This window comes from Mesoplodon densirostris, chromosome 1 (genome assembly GCF_025265405.1).
Source record: "Mesoplodon densirostris isolate mMesDen1 chromosome 1, mMesDen1 primary haplotype, whole genome shotgun sequence".
NCBI classification, from domain to species: Eukaryota; Metazoa; Chordata; class Mammalia; order Artiodactyla; family Ziphiidae; genus Mesoplodon; species Mesoplodon densirostris.
In genome coordinates this window covers 176,502,177-176,526,786 of record NC_082661.1, presented here as the reverse complement: position 1 = coordinate 176,526,786, position 24,610 = coordinate 176,502,177, and the positions used below count along the sequence as shown (strand labels likewise).

At 36.1% G+C, this 24,610-nt stretch overlaps 1 protein-coding gene across 3 annotated transcripts in view; it reads right to left on the bottom strand.

Annotated features, from left to right (window-relative positions):
- P4HA1 (prolyl 4-hydroxylase subunit alpha 1) overlaps positions 1-24,610 on the bottom strand; it is an 84,829-nt gene that overhangs the window by 41,479 nt on the left and 18,740 nt on the right. For all 3 annotated transcript variants that reach the window (XM_060112249.1, XM_060112238.1, XM_060112257.1), the window contains exons 2-5: positions 17,053-17,160; positions 15,766-15,862; positions 14,310-14,461; positions 11,457-11,594 (exon numbers count right to left, since the gene is read on the bottom strand). In XM_060112249.1, coding sequence (XP_059968232.1) covers positions 11,457-11,594; positions 14,310-14,461; positions 15,766-15,862; positions 17,053-17,128 — 463 coding nt within the window. In that variant the 5' untranslated portion in view covers positions 17,129-17,160. The remainder of the gene's footprint in view (positions 1-11,456; positions 11,595-14,309; positions 14,462-15,765; positions 15,863-17,052; positions 17,161-24,610) is intronic.

Genomic DNA, 24,610 nt, shown 5'->3' with positions numbered 1-24,610 from the left:
AATTATCAGTAAGCCTTCCAGTCAGCAGTAGTCTATTGGTAGTTAAGTTTTGGGAGAGTCAAAATAGACACACAGATTTTCAACTGCTCAGGGGGTCAGCACCCCTAACCCCAGCATTGTTCAAGGGTCGACTCTACCTAGAAATGCTGAATTAAATGTAACAATTATCCATTTGTACTATGGCCAAGTTCACAGGAATTAAGCAAATTTCTTGGGGCCAAAACCAAAAAAGAACTTGAAACCTAGAGAGGTAAGCAGAGGATGAAGTTGCATCTCCTCTGGAGGCAGTCACTAGATCAGAATACTAGAAGCTTGATTTTTAACCACCAAGAAAGGGACAGGAGATAAAGCCTCAGGCCCATGCAAAGTGACAAAGCAGACCCTTGAAGAACTACATCTTGAATGGAAGAATGAACTAGAAAAAAAACTCTGTCAGCTGGCAAAGAGAAACAACAAAAGAACTAGTTTTTCTCAGTCTTCACTGCAGGTAGGGGAAAAACAATCCCTTAGAACTCCACAGGCACGCCTTCAGGGAGGTTTTCATTTCAAACATATGCAATCTCCATGGTCTGGGAAACTAAAGCCAAGAATTTAACTTAAAGTAGTCATAGGTTGGTAATGTAATAGGACAACTGGCAGAAGCAACATTTATACTCTGCAAAATGCACCCTCACCTCAGGTTTTGCAGTATTCCAATACACAATCTGAAGAAATGCATACAATCCAAAATCACAAAGCACATGATGAAACAAGCCACTATGAGCAAAATTAGCAGAAACTATTAAAAACCGGTATTAGACAGTCTTCTGATGTTGGTGTTATCAGATTAAGAATACGAAACAACTATGATTAAAATGTTTAAAGAATTTTTAAAAAAATAGAAAATATGAACATGTAAGATACCCTAAAAAAGACCAGGCAGATTTGAGTAGGGGGAAGAAATAGAACTTCCAGAAATTAAAAATATTATCAATGAAATAAAGACATATTGGTCAGGTTAAACAGCAAGTTAGACACAACAAAAAAAAAGAGAATAATAAACCTAGAAGTGAGAACTGAATAAATTACCATGGGATAAACTACCCAGGATGCAGCAGAGAGGAGGAATACATATGAAGTTCTAGTTAAAAGACAAGGAAGAAAAAATAAGAAGACAGAAGACAACAGCATGTGTCAGAAGAAGACAACAGAATGCGGAAAAGGCATTATTTAAAGAAATATTGGTGGACAATTTTCTAGAATTAGAATACATGAAACTTCAGATTCAGGAAGCATAGAGGATAATAAGACAAACAAAGTACATGCAAGGGCTTCTTAAGGATTTGTTTCAAGGAGGAAGAAAACAATTCCAAAAGAAAAGTCCGAGGTATACCAAAAAAAATAATAATAATAAAAGATAACCAAAGAAATTAGTATACATTTAAAGAAAAGTGAGCCATCAGATTGGCAAAAATCTCAAAGTTTGAAATTTTTTTGTGATGCTGTGGGGAAATAGGCACTCTCATATACTGCTGCTAGAAATACAAAATGACAGAACCATTAAGGGGGGAAACTGGGACAATATTAGCAAAATTTCCTATGTATTTCCTCTTTGATTCAGTGGCATCACTTCTAGAAAAAATATCCCAAAGATCACTTCGCAAAAAAACAAAATAATATATGCACAAGGTTAATGGAAGTATTATTTTTATAAAAGCAAAAGACTGCAAACAAACCAGATGTCCATCAATAGGTGCCCAGTTAAATAAACTATGGTAACTCTACAAAATAGAGTAACATGCAGCTGTAAAAAGAAATGAGGAGGATTTCTATATAGGATATGAAGTACTATCTAGAACATATCAATAAATTAAAATGCCAAAGTACAGGAAGTATTTATACCATGCTGCCTTCTGTGCTGATGTTGAAAGGAAACAGGAATATATATACATTTGCTTATATTTTCAAAAAGAAACAGTGGAAATGAAAAAGCTAATAAAGTGGTATTACATATAGGAAGAAGAAAGGAACAGGTTGAGGAGTACAGAAATGAAAGTGAGACTTCTGTCAGTGGACCTTATTAGTATAGTTTGGACTTCGAAAGAATATAAAAAGTTCTGCATAACTAAAGCTAATATGAGAGAAATGGTGAAGGTGGTCAAAAGGTACAAACTGCCAGTTATATGATAAATAAGTCCTGGGGATGTAATGTATAGCATGGTGACTATGGTTAATAATACTGTATTGTATATTTAAAAGTTGCTGGAAGAGCAGATCTTAAAAGTCCTCATCACAAGAAAAAAATTTTTTGTAACTACGTGTGATGGTGGATGTTAACTAAACATCTTGTGGTGATCATCTCACAATACGTACATATCCGCGTAATGTTGTACACCCAAAACTAATACAATGTTATATGTCAATTATGTCTCAATTTTAAAAAAGTTTATTTGGGCACCTCTTTTAAATAAAACATTAATAACAGCATTTTGCAGTTTTAGTTCTCACAGGCTTTTAGCTCATTTGATTCTCATGGCAATCCAATGAAAAAGGTATTATGTCAGACCCCAAAATGGATACTGCCCACTATGCTAGTTACAGTTTCATGTTCCTCTTACTCTATTGGACAATGTGTTATCATGTTTCATTTGTCAACACATTTCTAAATATAACAGAAACCAAAACAATATAAAGTTCTTGAACAACAGAAGAGGACAAAGATAGGATATGAATTAAAAACTGAGCCTGTGATAAATTTGCTTTCAGTGAAAAAGATGTAGAAGAAGAAGGAGGAGGAAAAGGAGGAGGGGAGAAAGAAAATTTTTTCCAACTTTTGATACCAACGTTCAAAGAATAAATGTGAGACTCACAGTGGTTTAATGTTAATGTCAAAATACCTTATCTCCTATACCAAGTTTTCTGACCTAAATAAACAAAGAGATAGCATGTTCATGGATAAGAAAATTATCTTTTTAAAATGACAGTGCTGCCCAAATTCTCCCCAAGATTCAAAACAACCCTAATAAAATTTCCTACAGGCATTTTTGTAGAAACTGACAAGCTGATCCTAAGATTTATATGGAAATCCAAAGAATTTAGAATAGTCAAAGCAATTTTAACAAAGAACATAGTTGGAGGACTTAGTCACAAGTGTTTGCAAATATGTGAAGGAACTGAAACTCTCATACACTGATGCCTGGAGTATAAAATGGTACAACAATTTGGTGGTTTCTTAAAAATTAAATATATACCTACCATGCAACCCAGAGAATTCACTTCTAGGTATTTAACCAAAAGAAACGTATGTCTGATATGTCTGATAACATCACGAAGGAAACTGGTAGAAAAAGGAATACAATGGTGTTTTCCTTAATAACTTTTGATTGACTATACTTCAACAAGGCAGTAAACTGGCTAAAACCAGACTTAGCTATAACCTATCCAATGGTGTCAACATTTTTTTTTAATGCTAGCAGAAAAGGAGTTCATGAGAAATAAATTAAGAGGAAATAAAATCATGGGCACATTTTGCTAGTGATCAGACATTCACTGTCTAGGGCATAGCATGCCCTGGTCTGAGGATATGACCTGTTACATTCTAGTACCAAGCACAGTCCTAGCATGGAGATGTATGCACTGGAGGATCACATGGACCAATACAATTAAATATTCAAATCATACAACTACCTCCATTCACTATTTTTTTTTTGCCTCCTGTTAGTCACTTATGGATAGTAACTGATTATCAGTGTACTACTAAAATGAAGATGAAGATCCATATTTTGACAGTTACTAACTCTCTACTCCACACTCTAATCTAGAAAAGGATACCAAGAAACTAACTTATTAATAGTTTAACATGACACAATTTCAGAAACAAAAGAAACATACTGAATTTTGACTCTCCTATTATTTTTCAGTTATAAGAACTGGAATACAGTACTAAGATGAGCTTACAAAGCAGTAATTAAGAATGTTTTTTCTCAGGGACATGCAAAAGACACAAGAGGAGAGTATACCATTAATACCTGTAGAGAGCACCAGAAATATTTTTTACATGACCTGATATCCTGGCAACATTATTTGAAAGCACAATGGGGATAGTAGAGTATCTTTAGCTATTCTGCCTTGGTAGTTAAAGTATCTCTGGTTATCTTACCTATTGATCTATTCACAATTATCAAAGGCAAAATGCCTAGGAATTGTATTAAAGAAGAAAATGAAAATGAAGTGATGTAGCATTTGAAAGGAAAGGCTGCTTCCAAAATAGAGAACATGAGAAGAAAAAGTAAATGGACAAGAAGACAAAGAATATGAGATAAGGAAAGTGATGTTGGCAGAAAAAGACTATAAAAAACTTTCATGCAAAGCACAAATAGTTAGAATTTGATGAGAAAAAAGAATAAGCTGCAAATTCCTTTGGTTCAAAGGAAGTGGCACAGATGACTGATGTTAGCACGTCAAACCGAATGTAGTAACCCAAATTTACAGTTAAAACTAACACCAGGGCTTCCCTGGTGGTGCAGTGGTTGAGAGTCCGCCTGCCGATGCAGGGGACACGGGTTTGTGCCCCGGTCCGGGAAGATCCCACACGGCGGGGCCCGTGAGCCATGGCCGCTGAGCCTGCGCGTCCGGAGCCTGTGCTCCGCAACGAGAGAGGCCACAACAGTGAGAGGTCCGCGTGCCGCAAAAAAATAAATAAATAAATAAATAAAACTAACACCAAAAAGAGTCCTTTTAATTTATTATCACAATATAAACTATAATATTATATGACAGTATACGAAAATTTACTTAGAAATACATTTTTTTGTGGCTCATTCATAAACTGGGAGATTTAATTTAAAAATTCTTACACTTTATAGGAACATTTAGTGGACAAAAACTTGATTAGTAAGGGACAAATATGTTTAAAATGCACACACTTGGGACGCTGACGTCTTGCATCCGAGGCACTATGGTACACTCATAGCTGAGTGCACTCCAGAGATGTGCAGAGAATCTACTGCTTGGTGTAGTTAACCTTATCAGCTAACCAAGACAGTGATGCAAATCACCAAGAAGAACATTCAACTTCCACTTGAAGTAAATCAAATTTTATATATGACACTTTCTATCCAAAAAGAAAAGTGTAGGGGACACACAGTTTTGAGGGCATTAGCCCGCTGTGGTACCCCCCTTTGCCTGGCAAAGCAATAAAGCTATTCTTTTCTACTTCACCCCCCCCCCGACCACCAACAGTGTAATATCTTAGGAAGCTAAAAATCTACCAACAAATCAGGGTTAGGAACAACCTGAAACTAAAGGAACAGTCTATATGAACTGTAAAGGCATCATTAATGCTAAAATCCATATAACTTATCAGATTTTATATTAAAATATCAAGAAAGCATTTCAAAAGGTAGGCCCAAAAAGGAGAAAGAAACAGACAAAATTAATCAAGGAGTTACATGGCATCAATATAAATCCACTGAAATAAGCATTTCTCTGATTTTGGGGGGAGGGCAATTAAAAAAAAACAAATCATGCTTCCCCTTACCCTCATCCCTATCGCTTCACACCTCAACTGCTATAATTTTAAATCCGACAAAGCCAAGTGTTGGCAAGGATATGAAGAAATGAGAACTCCCATACATTGCTGGTGAGAGTATTAATTGGTACATCTGCTCTGGAGAACAATCTGGCCACATCTAGTGAAGTTTGACAAGCTTATATCCAAAAGAAACTCTTTTATGTGTGTAATAAACACAAGAAGACAAAAAGATGTCTGTTGAAACCTTGGTCCTGCAAAAAACTGGAAATAACCTAAGCTACCACTATCACCTCTTATTTAATTTTTACAACAGCCTCCTCCCTGATTTCTTTGTCCCTACCCCCAGATCTGAATCCATTCTGCAGCCAGAATGATATTTCTAAAATGAAAATCATATAACCTCCCTGTTTAGAACTTTTCAATAGCTTCTCATTGCACTCAGAACACTTCAAACTCCTCCACATGTTCATCAGGAGATGGCTTCTGCTTACCTATCTAGCCTCATCTCTCACTACTCTCACAAAACCAACTCCCTCCCACTGTTCATGCACTCACCCCTTGAACAAACTACTTGTTAGATATCTGATACAAAATGCTCTCTCCTCTCTGGCCTATATATATGTTCTGTTTGGAATATTTTTCTCATGCCCACTATTTCCCCCCTCTCCCAATTTCCTAGCTAATTCCATGTCCATTACATTTCAATTTTTAAAAATATCCTGTCTTCCAGGGAGTCTTACTTTATGCCTCTCTCTTATCAAGTCCAGAATTAGGTTTTCTCCTATGTGCTCCCACAGTATCCTAAGTTATCTGCATCTAGGCATTCATCATACCATACCATAATATAAGTACCCTAAGGGCAAAAGCAGTGTTATTCATTATCGCATCCCTAGTACTTAACATAATGGTTATTATGTTAAGTAGATATTAAATAAACATTAAATAGTTAATATCTATTAAACAAATTGATGTTTTAAACCAGAAGTGAACTAAAAAACATAAGACAGGACTCCCTCGTGGCGCAGTGGATAAGACTCCACGTTCCCAATGCAGGGGGCCCAGGTTCAATCCCTGGTCAGGGAACTAGATCCCACATGCATGCTTCAACTACGAGTTCGCATGCCACAACTAAGGAGCCCGCAAGCCACAACTAAGGAGCCTGTGAGCTGCAACTAAGGAGCCCACATACCACAACTAAGGAGCTGCTTACCGCAACTAAGACCCGGTGCAACCAAATTAATTAATTAATTAATTTAAAAAACAAAACAAAACAAAGCTGTGATCTTCAGAAGTGTTATAATGTACCATATTAGTAGAAACAGAAAATAAAATTTGCAAATTTGTACTTTTTTGGAAGTCCAACTTGATGAAATTACATTCCAGCTTAAAGGAAATTTTATTTAATATTATACCATGGTTAGTTTTTCCACTTGATACTTCACTGCAAATTTAGGAAGATAAGCAAGAAAAACATCTTAACAAGTAACTCATCCCACTATATTTTCTTAAGGAGAAAATCAATTTCAGTATGATGATAGAGTTAATATATTTTATTTCTCCAGTTGATAATGACAAGAAGATAGTAATGGGGTAAGCCACACACTCACAGAAAAAGTGAGAGATGGCAAAAGTAAATTATCATGTGAAGTTAGATATTAGTAACACAAGTAAAACTGGAAAACTTCAAATTTTGCAGAAATTAAACAACACACTCTTTAACAACTAATGGATCAAAGAAGAAATCACAGGGAAAATTAGAAAATACTTAAAGACAAATGAAAATGAAAACACAACATACCAAAACTTATGGGACACAATGAAAGCAGAGCTAACGGAGAAATTTATAGTTATAACACTTACATTAAAAAACAAGAAAGAGCTCAAATCAACAACCTAAAAGCTAGAAAAACAAGGACAAACTTAACCCAAAGCTAGCAGAGGAAAGGAAATATTAAAGGAGAAGTAAAAGAAAAACAATAGAGAAAATTAATGAAAACAAAAGTTGGTTCTTTGAAAAGAATTTTTGTCAACAAAATTGACAATCCTTTAGCTACATGGACTAAGGAAAAAAAAGATTCAAATTACTAAAATGAGAAATAAAAGTGGGGATACTACTATTGATTCTACAGAAATACAAAGGATTATAAGAGAGTTCTAAGAAAAACTGTACACCAACAAATTGAGTAACCTAGATGAAATGGACAAATTCCTAAAAACACAGAACCTACCAAGACTTAGAAAAAAATAGAAAATCTGAATAGACCTATAGCTAGTAAGGAGACAATCAGTAATCAAAAGTCTCCTGACAAAAGAAAAGCCCTGGACCTAATGGCTTCACTAGAGAATTCTACCAAACATTTAAAGAAGAACTAATACCAATCCTTCTCAAACTTTTCAAAAAGAGAGGAAAGAACACTTCCTATCTCATTCTATGAGGCCAGCATTATCCTTTATACCAAAGCCAGAAAAAGACACTACAAGAAAACTACAGACCAATATCACTTATGAACACTGATGTAAAAATCCTCAACAAAATACTAGCAAACAGAATTCAGCAGCATATAATAATATTAAAATGATTATACACCGTGACCAAGTAGAACTTATTCCTGGAATGCAAGGATGTTTCAACATATGAATATCGATCAATGTAATGCACCACATTAATGGAATAAAGGAAAAAAATAGGATCATCTCAATTGATCCAGAAAAAGCAATTGACAAAATTCAGTATTCTTTCATGATAAAAACACTCAACAAACTAGGAATAGAAGGAAACTACCTTAACATAATAAAAGATATATTTGAAAAACCCACTCAATGGTCAAAGACTGAAAGCTTTTCCTTTGAGATCAAGAACAAGAACAAGGATGCCTACTTTCGCCACTTCTATTCAACTTAGTACTTGAAGTTCTAGCCAGGGCAACTAGGCAAGAACAAGCTCAAAGGTGCCCAAACTGGAAAGGAAGAAGTAAAATGATCTCTGTTCACAGATAACATTATCTTTTTTTTTGCCACACTGCGTGGCTTGCGGGATCTGAGTTCCCCAACCAGGGATTGAACCTGCACCCTCGGCAGTGAAAGCATGGAGTCCTAAGCGCTGGACCGCGAGGGAATACCCAGCAGATAACATTATCTTAGGTTAGAAAATCTTAAGGATTCCACAAAAAAACTGTTAGAACTAATAAATGAATTCAGCCAAGTAGCAGGATGCAAAGACAACACAGAAAAATCAGTTGCATTTCTATGTACCAATAATGAACAATCTAAAAGAAAATTACTAAGACAAGTCTAAGCATAACATACTTAGGAATTAACTTAACCAAGGAGATGAAAGACATACAGTGAAAACTACAAAAAAACTGCTGAAAGACAACATAAATAAATGGAAAACACATCCCATGTGCATGGATTGGAAGAGTTAACATTGTTAAAATGTTAATACTACCCAAAGCAATCTACAGATTCAACACAATCTCTATCAAAATACAGAAACAGAAAAACCCATCCTAAAATTCATACGGAATCTCAAGGGACCCATAATAACCAAAACAATCTTAAAAAAGAAGAACAAAACCAGAAGACTCACACCTCCTAATTTCAAAACTTACTACAAAGCTACAATAATCAAATAGTGTGTATCAGCATAAAGACAGACTTACAGACTAATGGAATACAGAGGCAGAAATAAACCTTTGTACATATGGTCAAATGATTTTTGACAAGCATGGCAAGACCATTCAATGGGGAAAGGATGGTCTTTTCAATAAATGGTGCTGGGAGAACCGAATATCCACAGGCAAAAGAATGAAGTTGAACCCTTACCTAATACCACATGTAAAAATTAACTCAAAATAAATCAAGGACCTAAATATAAGACCTAAAACTATAAAACTCTTAGAAGAAAACATAGGACAAAAGCTTTATAACATTGGATTGGGCAATGATTTCTTGTCTATGACCCTAAAGGCACAAGCAACAAAAGAAAAAATAAACAAATTGGACTTCGTAAAAGTTTAAAAATTTGGATACAAAGCACAATATCAAAGGAATAAAAAGGCAACCCACAGAATAGGAGAAAATATTTGCAAATCATACATCTCATAAGGAATTAATATCCAGAATATATAGAGAACCTCTAAAACTCAACAATAAACAATAAAGAATTAGAAAATAGACAGGGCTTCCCTGGTGGCGCAGTGGTTGAGAGTCCGCCTGCCGATGCAGGGGACATGGGTTTGTGCCCCGGTCCGGGAAGATCCCACCTGCCGTGGAGCGGCTGGGCCCGTGAGCCATGGCCGCTGAGCCTGCATGTCCGGAGCCTGTGCTCCACAACAGGAGAGGCCACAACAGTGAGAGGGCTGCGTACCGCAAAAAAAAAAAAAAAAAAAAAAAAAAAATAGACAAAGGACTCGAATAGATATTTCTTCAAAGAATATGTACAGGAGGCTGCTAATAAGTACATGAAAAGATGCTCAACATCACTGATAATTGGGGAAATGCAAAACTGCAATGAGATACCACCCACTAGAGTGGCTACTATCAGAAAAGAAAAAAAAAGAAAATAACAAGTGTTGGCAAGGATGTGGAGAAACTAGAACTCTTATGCACTGTTGGTGGGAATGTAAAATGGTATATCTACTATGGAAAAGAGTATGGTGGCTCCTCAAAAATTAGAAACAGAACTATCATATGACCCAGCAATTCCACTTCTGGGTATATACTCAAAGAATGAAAGACAGTGTCTTGAAGAGCTATTTGCACACCCATGTTCACAGCAGCATTATTCACAATAGCTGATGTGTGTAAGGAACCCAAGTGTCCATCAACAGATGAATGGATAAGCAAAATATGGTAATATACACAATGGATTATTATTCAGCCTTAAAAATGAAGGAAGTTCCGATGTATACTACAGCCCTTGAGGACATTATACTAAGTGAAATAAGCCAGTCACAAAAAGACAAACGCTGTATGATTCTACTTATATGAGGTACTTAAGAGTAGTCAAAGTCATAGAGACAGAAAGTAGAATGATGGTTGCCGGGGGCTGAGTAAGTGGGAACTGGGGAGTTATTGTTTAACAAGTATAGCGCTTCAGTTTCACAAGATGAAAAGAGCTATGCAGATGGATGGTAATGATGGTTGCATAATAATGTAAATGTACTTAATACCATAAACTGCACATTTAAAATTGATTAAGATGGTAAATTTTGTTTTATGTTTTTTTCACAATAAAAATAAATTTAAGCAAATTACCATGAAATCAGCTGTAACTTTAAAAAAGAGGGTTTTGCCAAAAATAGGTCAGAAAGTAGGATGCTTCACACTGTAGAACACTAAAAATCAGTACATATTCAACATGTCTTGGTTTTAAATTATTGAATATATAAACTTTGATTATCAATTTCCTTATAACTTAACACACAAATACTGGGTATGCTAAAGAAAGACATTTAGGGCTTCCCTGGTGGCGCAGTGGTTGAGAGTCTGCCTGCCGATGCAGGGGACATGGGTTCCTGCCCCAGTCCGGGAGGATCCCACTGCCGCGGAGTGGCTGGGCCCGTGAGCCATGGCCGCTGAGCCTGCGCGTCCGGAGCCTGTGCTCCGCAACGGGAGAGGCCACAACAGTGAGAGGCCCGCATACCACCAAAAAAAAAAAAAAAAAAAAAGAAAGATATTTGGAAAACTGGTTGTTTTTCTTACATGCTAAAATTGCCTACTTAAGTTAGTCCCTATAATTATAAGCTTTCACAGTAACAAGCTAGCAGCTTATCCACAACTATTCAGTCCTAGACAAAGGGTTGTTTTGTCCTCAAAGGCTGTGAAACAAACTGAAGTTAAAAATCTTAAAATACGGAAGTCTTTTTATATTAACATTGTCCTAATGGACTGAACGGAGAAACCAGGTGATAGGATTTTTATAGACCACAATAATTCCTACCTGGAAGATTACCCTTTGAGATGGTATCTGTATCCAAATTGTAGGTATCCTGGAGACGCAACAGAGCTTTGGCTGCCCCAACCTGATCTTCATCATTAGGGAAGTATTGTCTCTGAATGGTTAGGTTAGAGATAAAACCTTAAAATAGGGGGAAAAAGAAAAGAGTCTAGACACGGGTATGAAATGTACAGTGTGGGAAATATAGTCAATAACTATGTAATATCTTTGTATAGTGATGACATATCAGAACTAGACTTATCACGGTGATCATTTTGAAATATATAGAAATATAGGATCAATATTTTGTATAACAGGAACTAACATAGTGTTGCAGGTCAATTATATTTCAAAAACAAACTCATACAAAAAGATATCAGATTTATGGTTATCAGAGGCAGGAAGTGGGTGTGCAGGGTAACTGGAGGAAGGCTGTCAAAAGGTACAAAGTTCCAGTTATAAGATAAGTAAGTAATAGGGATGTAATGTACAACACAATAAAAATAATTAACACTGCTGTATGTTATATATGAAGGTCGTTAAGAGAGTACATCCTAAGAGTTCTCATCACAAGGAAAAGCATTTTTTTCTATTTTTTTAATTTTGTATCTATATGAGGTGATGGATGATCACTAAATTTACTGTGATAATCATTCCATGATGTGTGTAAGTGAAATCATTGTGCTGTACACTTTATACAGTACTGTATGTCAATTATGTCTCAATAAAGTTGGAAGAAAAAAGACTTTAGAACCTCACAGACTTCCAATTTCCAATATAGAGTCTTAAAAGGATTTTTCAAAATCTATTTTATTACAATTTTCCACCATACCATGTGTAACAAGAAAAAATTAAATACACTGAATGAGACTTGACATACCTCTAAGTTGTTCATCTTCCCAAACCATTTTTAATGTTGCTTAAGTAATCTGAGGTCATTGCATAAATTATATCTGTATTAATAGCTAAAGATCAACTAACATAATAGAGTTTTTAATTACACAACACAGCCTCCACTAAGCTTGAAAAGTGAACATTTAAAGATTTGAAAACGATGTTCATTGGCAACCAATTATACTTTCAGATAACAGTAAGTAAAATGTATGCTCAAAGTTATGTTTGCTTCTTCCATGTGCCACATATCACATAAATGTGTAAATATATAAAGTTTGATGGAATTCTTTAAGGAGAAGGAAGAGACATTTATTATATATTTAAGAGTATCAGGTAAGCTAGTTTATTAAAATATATTTAGATCTGTTTAATTATTAAATATAGTGTTAATCAATCAAGGTTTGCACTCTATAAATCCTAATATTAATTTTAAAAGGTTTTACATAAAATACAGCAAAAATAAAACTAAGAAACTAATTACTGATAACTATATAACTCCTAAGGAGAAGAGATGCTAAATACTCCTTAAGAAATCAATACAACAAAAACAAAAAGTGATTTAAAATTTTAATAACATGTGTCATCATTTGCAAATCAAAGTTAGGTACGAAACTTCCCTCCATTCTCATTTACTTATAATCAACTATGCGTACTTTGATCATCAAAAGGCCAGGCATTTTTATGTTAATTGAAATGTACAAATGGACAACTAGCTGGAAGAGGCCTAAGTCCATATTAAGCATTAGTTTTAAGACCAACTCCTAGTCACAATATCCACATGGAATTTTACAAGCAAGTTTTACAGAAGACTGGAACGTTTTTATGCCCCAAAACAAAATCTATGAAGTTACTTAAATCCTCTCTAATAAAAAGAAAAAATGTATATCTACTATAGCATTATGGGATGACTGCCACAGATTGAAACACCTAAGTCTTAAGGTTTACTTTATAAAAAAACTTAGTTCATACTTGAGATTTTTTTTAAATAAATAAATAAATAAATAAATGTGTGCATATGTATATATGTATACAAACGCATACATATATGACCTTAAAAATGTTCTCATGGTGTTATATGACAACAAGTAAGCACAGGTACTATTTCCTTCTCATCTCAAAGAAGTATTCACAAGTGCTTGCCTTAATTTTTCTTTTCAAGGTTTCCTGTCCTATGCATAATAGTTTACTGCTCACAAATACTTGAAAGCACCCTTGGAGTGCTTTATCTACACAGTTGGCTCAGTTCTCTGTCTCTCTTTTTTTTGCCACCTTCAATCATTCAACAAATAAACACTACGTACTAAAGCATAATACCTCTACTTCATTAAACTCCAGCCTTAGTTTTCCATGTCTGTTACTAAAATATCTAAAATATCTCAGTACTCCAACTACAATTTTATTGTTTCAATTAGAAAGACATTCATTATTACTGTTTGCAGCCTCAATTTTTAAATTTATTGTCTATGTTAAGCAAAACAATCCTAAGTTTCAAAGTACTATGTAAAACACAGCTAACATTTTTCCTTATTAGTATCACTCCTAGTACATTAAAAATTGATTAGAAGATAAAGACTTACCCATAAAATTTTTTAAATCTGAAGGTAATCCTAAAATGAAAACAATTACCCTCAGAGATGAAGCTGTATGCCAAATAATTGATTCACTTTTTTAGATTTCAAAGCAAAAAGGACCATGTTAAATGAAGAGCAGAAATTACATTTTAACAATAAAGTTTTATCTTTCTTTATTTCCAGTTTTTATTCATCTTTTTTTTAAAATCAAGAATTCAGGATGTAGACTAAATTAACTCTAGTCAAAAACAGATCTCAGCAATAATTCAGTTACAAGGCTGAACCCTGATGTTCTGGAAACTGAATTTATCACTTCTTCTGGCATGTCTACAGGTGGTAGCAAAAAAGCCTTACTTTTTTTTTGGCTCATTAGTCTTACCATCTGACTTACCATCTGACATATCCTTAAGGACCAGATTCTCCAACTCACTCCACTCAGTGTTCAGACGTTTCATTAACTTAAATGCATTTACAGGGTGTCCAACAAATCCTTCTGGATCTTTTGTTGCTGTGCTGGTTAACTGATCTAACTTCTCTGCCCATCTAAAAATGTAAGACATAAGTGCAATCTACATAAAGTATATACACATTCAATGAGGAAGAAGACTAGTAAAGCACTCAAAAAAGATTAGAGGGCTTTGAGTTAAAACTATACTTAAAATCCTTTTAAAAGTAAAACTACAAAGGATTTTTAAAAAGCAAGATTCTCTTACAGATAAAATCTAACTTGGCAACATCAAAATATAACTACAAGACCTTTTAGTTTTGTTTCTCCCAAATGGTTACTGTAAACATAACCTATCTTAGTAAAAGTTGTGATTGGATCCCTCTAGTAAGAATCTAAAAATTCATTTCCCTACAGGTCCTTAAAGCCAAATAATTGATTATTACAAAGTAATCAGCCCAATCCAATTTCAGTTACATGTTCATTTAAATCAAACTTACAGCTTAATTTTATATTCAGTATCTAGAAACTGTATTTTAAAACAAAAAAACTGAATACTTAACTACTCACTAAACAAAGGCTAGGAACTCTCAAGTCAGAATTAAATATGAACCTGAGTCAATTAAAAATAAATTAGGGGACTTCCCTGGTGGCGCATTGGTTAAGAATCCGCCTGCCAAAGCAGGGTACATGGGTTCGAGCCCTGGTCTGGGAAGATTTCCACATGCCGCAGAGCAACTAAGCCCGTGCCCCACAACTACTGAGCCTGCACTCTAGAGCCCGCAAGCCACAACTACTGAGCCCACGTGCCACAGCTACTGAAGCCCACACGCCTAGAGCCTGTGCTCTGCAACAAGAGAAGCCACTGCAATGAGAAGCCCACGCATGCAACGAACAGTAGTTCCCACTCGCCGCTACAAGAGAAAGCCCGCACACAGCAACAAAGACCCAATGCAGCCATAAATCAATCAATCAGTCAATCAATCAATTTAAATAAATAAATTAGCATTTAAGGAAAAACTATATCAATTAAATAATACTATACTTATCACTGTAATCTCTAGAATGGAACCATAGGACTGAAGGATAAATAGCAGTGCAAAATTGCTCCAGAAGGTGGCTTGATTAGGGAGGTTAGAAGCGGATAGAAGATATTAGCAACCATTGAAAAAAATTGTCAGTCAATGACCCATACCCATTTATATTCTTATCTCAATCCATATTCTTCAAGTGAAGTCTTAGCCTGGGCCAAACTTCTGTTTTCTGTGCTCCTACTTTAGCCATCTCAACTGGCCTTTTAAGACTGACAGAGGGCTTTCATTTTCACTCAAAGAATGTTTTAGCTCTACGAAGAAAACATGAAGGTGGAATCAGAGTCATAATAAGTAAACACTTTGCTTACTTTTTTATTTGTTCTAATTTGTCCTCTTCTGCCTTAATATAGTCTTTCAGGGAAGTCACCAGATCTTTTTCAGTACGGATCAAATCAGTCATCTGACCTAGAAGGAGAAAAAGGGAAGAAAGTAATCAAATACCCATACTGGTCAAAACAAGTATTTTCGAATAATTTAAGAATCATTGAGAACACTTCATTCTGAGAGGACTTACCTGGCATGAATCAGATATGTTGGAGAGAGCATCATTTTTTTTTTCTTTTTTTCCTTTTTTTAAAACCAGATAAATAAAAATAAAGCCGAAAACTCTTCTAATCATGTGTTCCAATTCAAATTTTCAAGCTACTTAATTCTGCAAGCTTGGACCATATCGACAAATTGTCTTTCATCTAAAAATTTATTTTTTAATTTCAAAACCTTACTTTCCAAGGATCAATGTTTCTTCTTCCCTACCTCCCCTCTCACCTTTTTGTGGTTTTGAGACTACTTAGAACTAAATTTTTATTCAATAAACAAAGATCACACTAATAAAAAGTATACTTCTCAACTGCAATTCAAATATCCGTATTTAGATATTCATAAGGAGAAAACAGAACTCATCATTTTACATCCCAAAATTAGGTTTCAGGGGCCTCCCTGGTGGCGCAGTGGTTGAGAGTCCGCCTGCCGATGCAGGGGATACGGGTTCGTGCCCCGGTCTGGGAGGATCCCACATGCCGCGGAGAGGCTGGGCCCGTGAGCCATGGCCGCTGGGCCTGTGCGTCCGGAGCCTGTGCTCCGCAATGGGGGAGGCCACAACAGTGAGAGGCCCGCGTATAGCAAAAAAAAAAAAAAAAAAAAAAAAAAATTATCTCCATACCAAAATTAGGTTTCATAACTATAATACTTGTTTGGGTTTTATTTAGCTCCACGATCATGTGAGGGTAGAACTGGTCAACAGGATGACAGAAAACTTCTCTTTTAAGACATATGAAGTATGCATATAGGAAAACATAAAAGACTAAGTATATACATTAAATGATTTGCTGGGTAGACTCATTACCAGAGAATTTTCTTTGGCATGCTTTTCTAAATTTTCATAAATTTCTAATCTGAAAATGTATTCCTTTTGTAATCAGAGAAAATAATCTAAAGAAAAAAACTGAATTTAAAAACAAGAGAGACTTTTAGAGGGGTAGGGACTGAAGTAATGTTTCAGTCTCTGGGAACACAATGTATTTGTTTTTACTGATCTAAAAACACTAAAAAATGGAAATTTTTAAATGCAAAAACAACAAAAAATAATTAAGACTTACCAATTGAAGTAAAAAAGCCTGGATCAGCCAAAGACTGGGGAAGTAGAAACCCTACAACTAAAATACACCAGATCATCTTCAGAGGCTTACTTTTACAGGATCGCACACCTACAAGAGAAATATGGCCATTATTTTAAAAAAGGAGGACTTCCCTGGTGGCGCAGTGGTTAAGAATCCGCCTGCCAATGCAGGGGACATGGGTTTGAGCCCTGGTCCAGGAAGATCCCACATGCCGCAGAGCAACTAAGCCCGTGCACCACAACTACTGAGCCTGTGCTCTAGAGCCCATGAGCCACAACTACTGAAGCTCACACGCCTAGAGCCCATGCTCCGCAACAAGAGAAGCCACCGCAGTGAGAAGCCCACACACTGCAACGAAGAGTAGCCCCCGCTCGCCACAACCAGAGAAAGCTTGCGCACAGCAACAAAGACCCAACTCAGCCAAAAATAAATAAATAAATTTAAAATAAAATAAAATAAAACGTTAGAATATGCTTAAAGGGAAAAAAGGTTTCAGAGCTTTTGATTAATCCTCTAAATTGCTAACTTGTTCCATCTTTTCCCTACAGTGGCCTTAAATTTTAAAATAAGTTCAATTAAAAGTTGCAGATACTGGGGTGATGAAAACGTTCTAAAATATACGGTAGTGATCAATTGTTGAAGAACACTGTGAAAGTACTAAAAACTACGCAAGCATGAACATGGGTGAACAGTGTGGTATATGAATTATATCTCAATAAAGCTGTTTTATTTTTTTAAAGTTGTACAGAGTTAAAAAAAAGAATACCAACCAACCCTGTCGATTTAAGCTAGCAATTCCTCTCAAAGGGCCCAATGCTGAGCTTTTGCTCTTATCTACTGTGTTCTATGAAAAAAATCCTTAGCCCAGTACAAAGTTGTGGCATTTTTTTCTAAAACCTGGCAGCAAAGCCCTTCTGTCTTTTTTGCTTTGTCCCCCGTAGTGCTGTCTTTTCTGGAATGGATTCTTCATGGCAGATGCAGATTATCAACCAGCAGAAAGATTTTTACGCTGCTTTCCCAAAAGCCCTGTTAGCACTCTTCTCTTGCTCCTTCTCCACAACATACATGGACTTTAAGTCCTTCTCCTTTACTACCTTACAGGAAAATAAATTACAAGTGCAGTACCATTTGCCCCAGTAACAGACATCCATTGGTTATTCTGACTTGTCACCCAATTCCTCTTTTGTACAGGCACCTCTGACTCTTCCCAAGTGACTTCTCCTAAAGCAACAGGTTCAAGTCCACATTGGAAAAATCCCTATTACACACATACACACACAAAACACTTTCCCTTAACTTGAATCAATAAAAATAGGTCGGGCTTCCATGGTGGTGCAGTAGTTGGGAACCCGCCTGCCGATGCAGGGGACATGGGTTTGTGCCCCAGTCCGGGAGGATCCCACATGCCGTGGAGCGGCTGGGCCCGTGAGCCATGGCCGCTGAGCCTGCGCGTCCGGAGCCTGTGCTCTGCAAGGGAGAGGCCACAACAGTGAGAGGCCTGTGTATCGCAAAAAAAAAAAAAAAAAAAAAATAGGTCACCACAGAAACTGACACTGACATCCTGGAAGTACTCCTAAGTCTCCTCCCTCAAGTCTGCAAACTTCCAGTTACTTCCAGAACCACACAGTAGTGAAATACACTGTTCTCTTGGCTGCTTTACAGTAACTCTTTGGGAAGGCTTCTAGCATGCAGCAGATGCAGACACTTCCTCTCCTGGGTTCCTGCCAAAGCACAAGACTTTTTCAAAATCCTGGGCTGTCTGAACAGTTTAGACACTGTTTAAACAGACTTCTGCCATAATTTCTTCATAAATAAATGTTATTTCCAGCAAATACAAATGCTTTTGCTGTACTAACAGAAGGCTAATCAGAAATGTTGTCTAAACGTTCAACTCTGATGAGAAAGTTTACATTTGTCAGATAAGAGCTTACCATTTTTTTCACTGCTAAAATATATATTGTCCCTAAAGTTTCTGTCATCTTTTATCATCCTTAAACCTCACAATGAATCAAGAGCCATTAGCCTACAGAAATTACAAAAAAGAAGCTTGAAAACTGCTTTATTCTAGATGGAATAAAGAGTTATAATCAACAACAACAAAAAAAACAACAAAAGGAAAAGTTACTGGATCTCTGAAAGGAGAGAAGAATTTTTTAACTTAAAAATGATAAGACAACCTATCAAAAGCCAGATAGAATTAAATACACAAAATAATTTAGGTTTATGTATGTTTTTAAAAAATTAACTACAAACTAGGAAACTAAAGAAAACAGAGCTCATTTAAGGAACTCCTACAAATCAGTAAGAAAACTACTAAGATGTTAGTAGATAAGTGGATTAAGAACCCAGAAAGCCACAAAGAGGAACTATAGTTAACTAAACCCCCAAAAAACAAAAACAGAAACTCACTCATTGGTATTCAAGGACACAAAAAATTGAAATAAGATAGCTAGTTTTTGCATATCAAATGAACAATTAAACAAATTTAACAACTTAATTTAAAATATCTAATGATAGTGTTATATGTCAAGAAACTTAAAGTGAACATATTCCTCACTTGTAAATTTAAATGAAAAACAAGATTTAAAAATTAACATCAACTCTCATTCATTGCTGGTGGGATCACCAAATGGTACAGCCACTTTGGAAGACAGTTTGGCATTTCTTAAAAATTTAAACATACTCTTATGATATGATCCAGCAATCATGCTCCTTAGTATTTACCCAATGGAGTTGAAAATTTATGTCCCCACAAAACCCTGCACATGTATATTTATAGCAGCTTTATTTATAATAGCCAAAACTTGGAAGCAACCAAGATTTCCTTTAGTAGGTGAACGGATACACTGTGATACATCTAGACAACAGAATATTATTCAATGCTAAAAAGAAATGAGCTAACAAGCCATTAAAAAAAACATGGAGGAAACAAATGTGTATTACTAAGTGAAAGAAGTCAATCTGAAAAGGCTACTATACACTGCATGATTCCAACTATATGACACTCTGGAAGAAATAAAACTATGAAGAGAGTAAAAAGATCAGTGGTTGATGGAAGGAGGGCAGATGAACAGATGGAGCATAGAGGAATTTTAGGGCAGTGAAAATATTCTACAATATCATAACGATGAATACGTGTCATTATACATTAGTTCAAATTCATAGAATTTACAACACCAAGAGTAAAGGGGTAATGTTAAACTATGGACTTCAGGCAATTACGATGCGTCAATGTAGATTCATCAATTTTAACAAACATGCCATTCTGGTGAGGGAATATGCATGTGTGGGGGCAGGGAGTACATGGGACATCTCTGTACCATCCTCACAATTTTGCTGTAAAAAAATGAACTGAAAAAAAATAAACATCATACAACCCTGCTGGAATCTGTATTGAATGAGATTGTTTCTACTACACTCTGACAGAAAGTTATAAATAAATACTAATCAAAACAAAGAGGAGGGCTTCCCTAGTGGCACAGTGGTTGAGAGTCCGCCTGCCGATGCAGGGGACACGGGTTCGTGCCCTGGTCCGGGAAGATCCCACATGCTGCGGAGCAGCTAGGCCCATGAGCCATGGCTGCTGAGTCTGCACGTCTGGAGCCTGTGCTCCACAGTGGGAGAGGCCACAACAGTGAGAGGCCCACATACCGCCAAAAAAAAAACAAAAACAAAAACAAAGAGGGACTTCCCTGGTGATACACTGGTTGAGAATCCACCTGCCAATACAGGGGACACGGGGTTCAATCTCTGGGCTGGGAAGATCCCAGCTGCAGAACAACTAAGCCCGTGTGCCACAACTACTGAGCCTGCGCTCTAGAGCCTGCAAGCCACAACTACTGAAGCCCGCGCACTCTAGGGCCCGCTTGTTGCAACTACTGAAGCCCGCGTGCACAGAGCCCATGCTCAGCAACAAGAGAAGCCACCGCAATGAGAAGCTCACGCACCACAACGAAGGGTAGGCCCCGCATGCCACAACTAGAGAAAGCCCACACACAGCACTGAAGACCCAACGCAGCCAAAAAAAAAAAAAAAAAAAACACGAAAAAGAAAAAAATTAACATTACAGGGCAGACAGTAGAAGCAAGAACTACAATCCTGCAGCCTGTGGAACAAAAACCACATTCACAGAAAGATAGACAAGATGAAAAGGCAGAGGGCTATGTACCAGATGAAGGAACAAGATAACACCGCAGAAAAACAACTAAATGAAGTGGAAATAGGCAACCGTCCAGGAAAAGAATTCAGAATAATGATAGTGAAGATGATCCAGGACCTCAGGAAAAAAATGTAGGCAAAGATCGAGAAGATACAAGAAATGTTTAACAAAGACCTAGAAGAATTAAAGAACAAACAAACAGAGATGAACAATACAATAACTGAAATGAAAAATACACTAGAAGGAATCAAGAGCAGAATAACTGGGGCAGAAAAATGGATAAGTGATCTAGAAGACAGAATGGTGGAATTCACTGCCATGGAACAGAATAAAGAAAAAAGAATGAAAAGAAATTAAGACAGCCTAAGAGACCTCTGGGACAACATTAAATGCAACAACATTCGCATTATAGGGGTCCCAGAAGGAGGAGAGAGAGAAAGGACCCGAGAAAATATTTGAAGAGATTATAGTCAAAAACTTCCCTAACGTGGGAAAGGATGTAGCCAACCAAGTCCAGGAAGTACAGAGAGTCCCATATAGGATAAATCCGAGGAGAAACACGCCAAGACACATAGTAATCAAATTGACAAAAATTAAAGACGAAGAAATATTACTAAAAGCAGCAAGGGAAAAATGACAAATAACATACAAGGGAACTCCCATAAGGTTAACAGCTGATTTCTCAGCAGAAACTCTACAAGCCAGAAGGGAGTGGCATGATATACTTAAAGTGCTGAAAGGGAAGAACCTACAACCAAGATTACTCTACCCGGCAAGGATCTCATTCAGATTCGATGGAGAAATCAAAAGCTTTACAGACAAGCAAAAGCTAAGAGAATTCAGCACCACCAAACCAGCTCTACAACAAATGCTAAAGGAATTTCTCTAAATGGGAATCACAAGAGAAGAAAAGGACCTACAAAAACAAACCCAAAACAATTAGGAAAATGGTAATAGAAACATACATATCGATAATTATCTTAAACATGAATGGATTAAATGCTCCAACCAAAAGACACAGGCTGGCTGAATAGATACAAAAACAAGACCCATATATATGCTGTCTACAAGAGACCCACTTCAGACCTAGGGACACATTCAGTCTGAAAGTGAGGGGATAGAAAAAGATATTCCATGCAAATGGAAATCAAAAGAAAGCTGGAGTAGCAATACTCATATAAGATAAAATAGACCTTAAAATAAAGAATGTTACAAGAGACAAGGAAGGACACTACATAATGATCAAGGGATCAATCCAAGAAGAAGAAATAACAATTATAAATATATATGCACCCAACATAGGAGCACCTCAATACATAAGGCAACTGCTAACAGCTATAAAAGAGGAAATCGACAGTAACACAATAACAGTGGGAGACTTTAACACCTCACTTAAACCAATGGACAGATCATCCAAACAGAAAATAAATAAGGAAACAGAAGCTTTGAATGACACAATAGACCAGATAGATTTAACTGATATTTATAGGACATTCCATCCAAAAACAGCAGATTACACTTTCTTCTCAAGTGCGCATGGAACATTCTCCAGGATAGATCACATCTTGAGTCACAGATCAAGCCTCAGTAAATTTAAGAAAATTGAAATCATATCAAGTATCTTTTCTGACCAGAACACTATGAGATTAGAAATCAATTACAGGGAAAAAAATATAAAAAACACAAACACATGGAGGCTAAACAATACATTACTAAATAACCAAGAGATCACTGAAGAAATCAAAGAGGAAATCAAAAAATACCCAGAGACAAATGATAATGAAAACATGACAATCCAAAACCTACAGGATGCAGCAAAAGCAGTTCTAAGAGGGAAGTTTATAGCTATACAAACCTACCTCAAGAAACAAGAAAAATCTCATATAAACAATCTAATCTTACACCTAAAGGAACTAGAGAAAGAAGAACAAACAAAACCCAAACTTAGCAGAAGGAAAAGAAATCATAAAGATCAGAACAGAAAGAAATGAAATAGAAACAAAGAAAACAATAGCACAGGTCAATAAAACTAAAATTGGTTCTTTGAGAATATAAACAAAATTGATAAACCATTAGCCACACTCATCAAGAAAAAGAGGGAGAGGACTCAAATCAATAAAATTAGAAATGAAAAAAGAGAAGTTACAATGGACACCACAGAAATATACAGCATCCTAAGAGACTACTACAAGCAACTCTATGCCAATAATAGGGACAAGCTGGAAGAAATAGACAAATTCTTAGAAAGGTATAACCTTCCAAGACTGAACCAGGAAGAAATAGAAAATATGAACAGACCAATCACAAGTAATGAAACTGAAACTGTGATTAAAAATCTTCCAACAAACTAAAGTCCAGGACCAGATGGCTTCACAGGTGAATTCTATCACACATTTAGAGAAGAGCTAACATCCATCCTTCTCAAACTCTTCCAAAAAATTGCAGAGGAAGGAACACTCCCAAACTCATTCTATGAGGCCACCATCACCCCGATACCAAAACCAGACAAAGATACTACAAAAAAAGAAAATTACAGACTAATATCACTGATGAATATAGATACAAAAATCCTCAACAAAATACTAGCAAACAGAATCCAACAACACATTAAAAGGATCCTACACCATGATCAAGTGGGATTTATCCCAGGGATGCAAGTATTCTTCAATATATGCAAATCAATCAATGCAATACACCATATTAACAAATTGAAGAAGAAAAACCATATGATTGTCTCAATAGATGCAGAAAACGCTTTTGACAAAATTCAACACCCATATATGATAAGAACTTTCCAGAAAGTGGGTATAGAGGGAACCTACCTCAACATAATAAAGGCCATATACGACAAACCCACAGCAAACATCATTCTCAATGGTGAAAAACTGAAAGCATTTCCTCTAAGATCAGGAACAAGACAGGGATGTCCACTCTCGCCACTATTATTCAACATAGTTTTGGAAGTCCTAGCCACAACAATCAGAGAAGAAAAAGAAATGAAAGGAATACAAATTGGAAAAGAAGTAAAACTGTCACTGTTTGCAGATGACATGATACTATACATAGAGAATCCTAAAGATGCCACCAGAAAACTACTAGAGCTAATCAATGAATTTGGTAAAGTTGCAGGATACAAAATTAATGCACAGAAATCTCTTACATTCCTATACACAAATGATGAAAAATCTGAAAGAGAAATTAAGGAAACACTCCCATTTACTGTTGCAACAAAAAGAATAAAATACCTAGGAATAAACCTACCTAGAGAGACAAAAGACCTGTATGCAGAAAACTATAAGACACTGATGAAAGAAATTAAAGATTATACCAACATATAGAGAGACATACCATGTTCTTGGATTGGAAGAATCAATATTG